Raw genomic sequence first — 9,625 nt, 5'->3', positions numbered from 1 at the left:
AGTTTTTGAATAATATTGCTATATCAAAAGAGTGTTCCAAAGATCCTCCTCGTGCCTCATAACCAATTATTATGATAGCATCTTGTGAAGGCAATAAAACATCAAAATGAGTCAATGTTAGAGGTGTGAAAACTTGCCAAATGAGGATAGATCATATCTACAATTTTGAGTTATGAAACCAAACCTCTTAAAAACTCAACAAGACAAGGTTTCTCTTGCATCTTAATTAGCATGACGAACAAAATTGATGAGGGGACATATTATTCATCTTTCAAGGAAGAAATTAAAAAGATTAGAATATCATTTAAGGATTATACACATGGATATATTCAAAGTATGGAATCTGATAATGTAGGCAACCTTCTAAAGAAATTCATAGGTGCACTAGGCATGCTATGTCGGAATCTCGGAGGTCGAAAAATGTAAAACCCAACCAACACGCCAACCACACATAATGGGGTGACATATAGGACGATGGCAACAACAAAGCAAAACATGACGAAGATGAAAGTGGCACGAGGATCACGCCAACTAAGGAGTGCATGGAACCTCTCAAGTTGTGTGACAAGGTCTGTAAGTATAGCTTGGATACGACCAGCAAGCAGACGCAGGCGATCATACCTAGCTTTAATAATTTCAGGGGATTTGGAGGAGGGGTAGGTGTCAAACTCTTCATCAAGCACATCTTCTAATGTTTGGACTGCTTGTGATAGATGTACGTCCATGTGAGGAGGGTGAGAAGGTTGGTTTTGCCAATGCCAAGCCCCAATCAAGCATATGTAAAGGAAGAGGGTGGGCAAGATTTGCTTTGGGAAGCACACAAGTATGAAGTACAAAAGAATGACCAACACGGTGGCCACTTTGCTCTTCCAATGGCATATATCGTGTAGCCATTTGGAAAAATTGCTTGCGCCGGAGAAGACTTTGGAAAAGCGATTCCACGTGGCCTTGCTCCGGCGGTAGCTCCACACATGGGCGTTGGTGTCCAGCATGTAGCGGACGACCTCGGGGCGGATGGGCGGCTCGGCCCGATGTAGGTGGGCGATTTGGATGTTGGTGGCCACTTGGCGGAGGGACTCCACTTGGCGGACACTGAGGGGCTCAGCGTGGTGGAGTCTGGGGAGGAGGGGTTGGACGTAGGCGTGCATGAGGTTCAACTGGGAGCTGCAAGAGAATCTGACGGCGATCTCAAGATCACCCTTCTTTTTCACACCGGAGCGCTCCAGGCTGATGAGGGGGTAGGAGTGGGTGTAGGTGCGGTCGGTGTGGAGGGTGGACAGGCGGATCCGGAGCTTCCCAAAGATGGTGTCCTTCACACCAGCTTCAGCCTTTTTGGCTATGTCCCCGTTTAGATGATGGTTGTCGAACACCCCTACCGTTAACACAGTGCAGGGGTCGTAAACCTCCCACGTGTACTGCTCATGCCACTGTGGAGAGAGACTGTCTACCACTGTCCGTGTGCGTATCCACTTTTTGCCGTATTTGGCAATACAGTAGGCGTCGGCCGTTCCCTTGCCCTCGCGCGTTTTGGTGGGGCGGAGGCTGCGCGCAGCCAGAATCCCCAGCTCGAGGACTCCCATGGCTGGCTTCCAGAGGCGGCGCTCAGCTGGCTGGACATCGCTGGTGTGGTATGTACTCTCGTCCAGCACGTGGTAGCCGCCGTCTAAGCTGGCGGTGAGCTGGATACGGCTGGTGAATTTGACGTCGGCCTTGGGCGGAGGAGGAGGCGCGCCGTCATTGCTAGCGTCAGCAACCGGCGCAGACTCGGGCTTTTCCAGATCAAACCATTTGGGCTGTACAGGGTTTCTATCTACGCGCTTGGTGATGTTGTATTGGGGGATCCTGACTGAGCCTATTAGGTCGTCTTTGTCTTTGGCCACTTTACTGACTACTTTGATGATGAGCTGCTCGACAAAGGGCTCAGCTGCAACAAAGAGAATCTCCTCCTCTGGGAAATGTGTGATACCCCCACGACGCCCGGCGGCGTGGCGGCTGTGAATCTGTCCGCCCAGCTCAGCCACAGCCATCACAGCAGGAAACATGGTATCCTTCCCAGGTTGCACAAGATCCTGCGCCTCTATCAGCCTGACACGCAGATACCAGAGGCGGGGGGAGATGTAGACCTTGGACCTATTCAGCGCCATTCCGCCAGTATCGGACTGCCAAGCATCGGGGAAAGCCTCGTCAGCCTGGGTGCCGAACCAGACAGCCAGCATAATCTCACCTTTGGCTCTTTTTTCATCGTTTCTGGCGTCGAGCTTGTACCACTGAGGAGCGAGAGGGCTATCAGGCGGGCGTCGCGCTGGAATCTCCGCCACGTCGAAAGCCAAGTAGCCAAGGAAATCGTCCTTGGTGACGGTGTCTTTATCCCAGACGGTGATCTCCAGGGTCTGTGCAGCATCATGGGCCTTGCACTCAAAAGCAAAAACGCTGTTCCACTCGGGATTGAGCGTCTGCTTTTTCTCCTCCGTTTGTGCTTTTCTGTTGCCCACCTTCACTTCGACGTAAGGATCCGAGCTCCCGGTCACGTCCTTAGCCGCCAAATCCCTTGCCTTGACCACCTTCACAAACAAGTATTCAATCGGCAACACCAAGTCATGAGCCACCCTCTCCGAGTTAAGCTTCGGATTAGTCGTCTTCACCTCGAAGCTGCTCACATCTTCAGCTTCTGCATAGCTAGCCACTGCAGCTAGTTTGCTCTCTGGCTTCTTCACGTCAGCTTCCTGATCCCCACCTTTCCGTCCCTCCTCCTCCTCCTTCTTCTCTTCTTTCTTCTCCTCTTTAGCCTTCTCATCAGGCTTCTTTGCAGGAGTTTCCTCATAGTAGTAAAGCTTCAGGTAGAGCTCACCTTTGCCCCTTGGAAACACTGAGGTGAACAAGCCTCTCTTCTCCAAGTTGTAAGGGACTATCATCTCCGCAGCCTCTGTACCCTTCTGGTTAACTTGGCACCCAGGGATCTTCACCCTGCCTAAAGAGCGCTGCTGCCCATTCTTCTTAGTGAAGACAGACACAGCAATACACTCCTCATCCAGCACCTCTTTGGAGCTCACAGTGAATTCAAACTTCTCATTCCATACTGGGCTCAGATCCTTGTTTTTCACCGTCGTCTTGTGCCGCTGCCCATTAAATTCCACAGCAACAAAGGGGCTAGAGGTGCCATCTCCATCTTTGGGCATCAAATTCTTGGCATGGCATACCTCCACAACCAGCTTACTGTCAGGCATTGCTGCAAAAAACTTCTCTATTCACCAAAATGGGGTAATTCTAAATTCTAGCCTGATCAAAGAAGGCGGCCCAAGAAAATAATGGGGAAAACGGAATCAAGCATGAAGAAATGAAATTGGAATGATGTAGAGAAACTGATCAAAGCCTGTTTAGCTAGTAAACTAACATGCTTTTCATGTACATATGAGATAGACCATGGAAATTATAGCCTCATTACTGCGAGCAACGTAGCATTTGGGAAATTCTACTACAAAGGGAGATGCCAAAGTTGTGATTGGAGAGGGATCACATTAAATCTCGCAGAACCAAAAAAAAAAGGCTATAAATGTGAGCTTCGAAACTTGGCGAGAAAAAATGGGGGTTTGATGGAAGACTCGGACAGTAGTACAGTGCTCACTGCTGAGATTTGCAACCCTGCAACCTCCAAGCAAAAGCGCCATTAATTCAACAAGATGTGCGTGGGGTGTCTTTTTTCCTGACCTACTTTTGCTTTTGAAATTCGAAGCATGAAACAGCCTCTGAAATGCCCTGTGCAGCCTCCTGAAGAGAATTGAAAAAAATCTGTGCTTGGAAGTTGGACAAAAGGGCGAGGGCCTTGATGATGATGGAGAAAGGCCGCGTGTGCCTTATAAAGGGGTAAGCAGAAAGGAGCCAACCTCCAAGTCAAAACCTTGAAAAGCCGCCAGCTTTCAGTATCACTGGCGGTTGGCCCTACCGACGGAGCTTTTGAAATTGTCCATTATGTGGATCAGTGTCAAAAATAAACTTTTCTTCTACCCGCTGAAAAAAAAGGCGGACTTTCAAACTCAACCATTTTTTTATTAAAAAAATAATTAGTTAATCGGTTTTATAACTAAAACTTCAAAAACTTAATCTTTTAATTCAAAAGGACACACAAAATTATACCGGTTTTTTCTCAATTTGGGCCATGAAAATTATACTAAAGGACGGTTTTTTTTAACACTGATATGGATAAAGCTGTAAACTTTCATGGGGCATAGCTATTCAAAACCCTGTGGGACTACCCTCACACATAGCCCGAGTCAACCCTATCCAACACGGGGCCTTAAAAATATCCCTTGGGAGATGTTGCACAAGCGTGGCATGTTTCTAGTGGCCATTTCACACTTAGCCTCAACACTATCTAACCCGGGACCTTAAAAGGACCCTTGTCATTTTACCCTTCGGCATTGTACAGGCCATGAGTAGTGTGGTACATTACCATTGGCCATTTCACACTTAGCCTCAGCACTATCTAACATGGGGCCGTAAAAAGACCCTTGTCATTTAGCCCTTGGACTAATTGGGGGATGTTTCATAGGCCTGGCAAGCTGCTGGTGCCCATTTGCAAGCCACACAATCATTCAGCCAATTTAAATCATGGCCACCAACCCCCACTTGGCCACTAGTGACCTAGCCACCCACCAATGACCCATTAACATTTTGTGTTTGGCGACTCATTATAAGGTTCTCTGAGCTTGATACTCACCCACATATACAGGTAGATGAAGAGAAACATGGAAAGCCACATGGCCCACTTGTTATCCACGTTTCTTCCTCATAGCTGTATAAGCTCCCATGGATGTGTAATTTAGACCCTGAAGTGCTTCATTTTAGGTTGTCAAAGAATCTAAGGATGATGGCAAGTTGTCTTGTCAACATAGTGGTTTGATGAAAACCATTAGAATGGAAATGCGCATCCATATTTGCCATTTGTGTATGGATGATTATAATCTTGCTTTCTTACCACCATTTATTCATTCAATGGAAGGCTCATGTGTAAAAGCCTTTAAAACTCCAAGAGAATAAACAATTAAATAAAATTTAAAGGGTCAAAAAATCTAGGAAGCTTCCTTGAAATCTCTTTATGGTCAAAGAAAGCTAGAATTTCACACAGTTCATTTAAGTTTAGTTATCAAGCTTAGAAAGTCAAGACTACAACAGTTGAACTTTTGTGTATCTAATCACTTAAACTATTTGTAATAAAAACCTATCCAATTCATGGAGTCGTGCCGTGTGTTATTTTTTCAAGAGACTAGAATGTCAATCCTTCCAATCCATTAAAGAAATGTAAAGTTGTATGATTTGATCACTTGGATGCACATTCTTTTATGAAATTATTTTGTACAACATGCATGGTGTCATGGGATGGATGCTATGTGAAGGAGGAGATGGCATGCATCAAGATATGGTAGTTTCACCATCTTTTTCATCTCCCTTTTAAAAGCATGCTGCCATGGGCTATGATTGCTAAGTGATTTAGCCTCCAAAGATTACTTGTATTTAAATTATTTTTTCCCTTCTTGGCATATGCATGTAATTTACATCAACAAATATTGGCGTTCTTTTTGGACAACTCTCTCTCTCTCTCTCTCTCTCTCTCTCTCTCTCTCTCACACACACACACACACACACACACACACACACACATGTACACACATAAATTCTACCCTTTTTCTAAGAACATGGTCACACACACAAAATAAAACAGCATTAAGAAAAACATTGTCAAAGTTTGTTACTCACCATGATGCTTGGTCATTTCCCACACCCTCCCCTCCACCGCTACTACCACATAATGCTTCGCAACACACACACACGTGTGCATGCATGCATGCACGCCCCTCCACTACCACCACATGCACACATGGATATATCCCCCTCCACTACCACCACACACACCTTCCCAACACACACACACACACACACACACACACATATATATATAGAGAAAGAGAGAGAGTTAAAACTATTATTTTATTGAGAAAGTCTTTGTGGACTTTTAAAAGCCCACTAGGGACTACGAGATGACTAGGCATAGTTTTTTATGGTCTCTAAAGTTATGAAGTATGTTGTTCATTATATTTTAACACCATTTGAGAAAGTTTGGGAAAATATACACGCTTTGGGAATTTTTTAAATTGGTTTAAATCCCATGAATATTGGAAAACTGCAATTTCATTGAATTTAGGATCTTCCTTAATATTGTATTGATATTAGGCCCCATATCTCGAATGAGATACCAACCAATGCCACACCTACTCAGGTTCGGGTTTCATGTCACCATCCATGTCACCACCACCACGTTATCTCGATCGAGATATGTAGGCCACTCGGATCCACGTCAATGCCACAGTGGATCCCCCTCGACTTGCCCACTCGGATGCCACAGTGATGCCGTCTCCATTGTCCACGTATCTCGAATGAGATAGCGAAATATCATCTAGACCATTGAAAAATCTCGTTCTTCGAGGTATGGAGATGTGATCTCATCCGTCCATATATCTTGTTCAAGATACCAAGATGTAATCAAAGCCGTTGAAGGACCTCGATCGAGATACATCTACACAATCTGACCCATCCATTCGATCGTGATATCGCCCATCAATTAAAACACGACATGTCCCTCCCGAGCCTAAAGCCCCATATCTCGAATGCGATACCAACCAATGCCACACCTGCCTGCAGGTCTGGGTTTCATGTCACCATCCATGTCACCGCCACCACATTATCTCGATCGAGATATGTAGGCCACTCGGATCCACGTCAATGCCACAGTGGATCCCCCTCGACTTGCCCACTCAGATGCCACTGTGATGCCGTCTCCATTGTCCATGTGTCTCGAACGAGATAGCGAAATATCATCTAGACCATTGAAAAATCTCGTTCTTCGAGGTATGGAGATGTGATCTCATCCGTCCACATATCTTGTTCAAGATACCAAGATGTAATCAAAGCCGTTGAAGGACCTCGATCGATATACATCTACATAATCTGACCCATCCATTCGCGCCCATTCCAAGATGCGATCCCAGCCGTTTACATATCTCAATCGAGGTATGAAGTGAATCGCGACCATCAAACAAACCTTGTTCGTGTCACTCAAGATCTAAGCCGTCCATGTATTTCGAGATACGTGTTTCAAATTGTAGTCGTTGATCACCACCAACGCTAAAATCAAATGCATATCTTGGCCGTTCGTCTCACTAACCCTAAAGCTGCGGCTACATCTGGGGTGTTGATCTCATAAACCCTAAAATGTATCATGCCAACGAACCTCGATCAAGGTTATAAAACCAGAAAGTTTTTTTTCGCCTCATTCTCACACGTCGTCTTCGCTCTCCTTGCTCTCTTGATTTGGATTAGCAATTAGTAGGCTCATTAGTATTGTTTTATAGCTTCATTAGTGCTACGTAGCACTAAGCATTGGACCTTTCACATTGACTTGCCCGTTTGTGTTAGGCTTAGGTTCTAGCATGGAGTCATGCAAGGAGGGCCGCTCGTCTATTGTGGACCTTATCGTGGTGGGGATAGACTGCAAGTTAGCGACTATCCATAGGATTTCTAGAGACACACCGTCTACATTACATATCATGTCGAACTTGGAGGCGATGCTATTATCCCTTCATAGCATTCACAATATTGTTTATATAGATGAGTGGATAGCTCACCATCGCACTCCTGTGTCACATGGCCTGACATATCGTCAGGTCTGTGAGCTTGGTCTAATTAGGGATGGAGCCTACTTAGACCTTTCCCTTGATAGCCGTGGGATGCGGCCTGGGGCGGGGAAGCCCCTTACTATTTCGCAGTGTTCCCATCCTCGTATGGCGGCACATATCTATAGCCGATATTGTTGCCGCATATGGGAGGATGCCAAACAACCGCCAGATTCCCATATACTTTGCAAAGAAATTATATGCAGAGTTCGTCTTAGAGGAGCAGGTGGATTACACTAGCCATCGGCTTGGTGGTGGGGCTGGTCGAGGTCGTCTCGCCCAGGACTGTTACCATATTATAGTAGTGATGTGTGAACACACTTAGGACCGCCGGGGCACTTTTTCCCTCACTAGGAGGTTTTTTCCCCCGTGCATTGTATATACGCCCATTATCTTTTAGGGTTGGTGATCTTTCATTTTTGGCACTCATAATACACTACAGTGTTGTGCTCAAGCTTCCTCATCTTCTTGAAGTTGTGTGTGCATTCCTGCAACCCTAATTCCAACAATTGGTATCAGAGCAGGCTTCCTCCTCTCGGGCAGCATCACCGGCACCTGCCGCTTCATCTCCTCCGATTGCAACGAGGTTTCACGAGCGTCTGCAGGTTCGTTTCAGAATTTTGATCTGAAGTCATTTCGCCCTCCGTTTTTGCATTCCAAGTACTGCACAGGCAAAATCGTCCTACTGTGCAGATTTTCTGTCAAGATTAAAATCTGCAGGACAGGTGCCCATTCATCTGTTTTGGGCTGTGCTACATAGCACAGGTCGATTTTATACAGGTTTACCTCTTACAGACAGCATTTACATCTAGTAGTACAGTCATTGGCCATGGCTGACAACAATGATGTATTCCGCATGTTGGCTGCTGAGGATAAGTTGGATGGCACCAACTATCAATTGTGGGCATATATGATGCGACATGTATTGGTAGCAAAGGGGTTATGGAACATTGTGCAGGGTATTGATGCACGTCCTATTGTGGCTGGGAATGCTGCAAACACATCAGAAACAGGTACTGTTGATGATGGTGCAGGCACAAGTGCTGTAGCAGCTGTTCGAGAACCACCACTTTCAGCAGAGCAGATTCGTTGGGATGGTAGAGATGCGCAGGCTCATGCCTTGATTACGCTGTCTGTCAAACGTACCATTATCCCACATATTCGCTCCTGCAGGACTTCTAAGGATGCTTGGGATGTACTTGCCACATTGTATCAGGCAAGAAATGAGGCTCGTGTTGCTTATCTCCGAAAACAGTTGGAGAGTGAGCATATGAACGAAGGTGATTCTATGGATAGCTTTTTGACAAAGATCAAGGATTTCAAAGAGCAGCTCATTTCTGCAGATGAAATCCTGTCAGACAGTTCACTTGTGCAGACTGTTTTGAATGGTCTACCAGATTCTTATCAGGGTTTTGCTTCCACTCTTCGCTTGATGATGAAAGGCAATCCCAATGCCTTATCATTTGAGGAGTTAGTTTCTGTTTTGCTGCAAGAAGACCAGTCAAGGCAAAACAGGAATATTATGCGTGTCGCAGATCAAGCTTTCGTTGCTAGTCAGAGAAGCGGGAAAGGTAAAGCTGGCTTTTCTTCTAGTAAGCAGAAATCTGCAAATGCTGTGCAACCAAAGAAGGAAGACAAAGATGAGAAGAAGGGTGACAAACAGAAGACATTTTGCAAGTACTGTAAGGGAAATGATCATGTCATCAAAGCGTGTCCTAAGCTGGCTGCGAAAGAGGCTAAGAAGAAAGAGGCTGGTATGGCTGTTGCAGATGCCTCTCCTTCTAACAATGAATCTGCTAATGTTGTGCTAGATACAGAATGGGCATTCAATGCGCAGTGCAGTTATGACCCATCTTTGCATGACACATGTATGTCTGCAGTAGATTCAGATGTATGGTACT

At 45.6% G+C, this 9,625-nt stretch overlaps 1 protein-coding gene across 1 annotated transcript; it reads right to left on the bottom strand.

The window, feature by feature from the left end:
- Positions 1–286: 286 nt before the first annotated feature.
- Positions 287–4,971, bottom strand: LOC147634042 (FT-interacting protein 7-like). The gene has a single exon (XM_086805145.1). It carries the CDS (start codon positions 3,222–3,224, stop codon positions 330–332), a length of 2,895 nt encoding a protein of 964 aa, XP_086661271.1. The 5' UTR covers positions 3,225–4,971; the 3' UTR covers positions 287–329.
- Between the last annotated feature and the right edge of the window lie 4,654 nt (positions 4,972–9,625).

The sequence above is a fragment of the Cibotium barometz genome, chromosome 11 (assembly GCF_041138505.1).
Source record: "Cibotium barometz isolate CiBa-2024 chromosome 11, ASM4113850v1, whole genome shotgun sequence".
NCBI classification, from domain to species: domain Eukaryota; kingdom Viridiplantae; phylum Streptophyta; class Polypodiopsida; order Cyatheales; family Cibotiaceae; genus Cibotium; species Cibotium barometz.
Note: the sequence above shows the minus strand (reverse complement) of the source record. Positions and strands in the feature narration are given on the sequence as shown.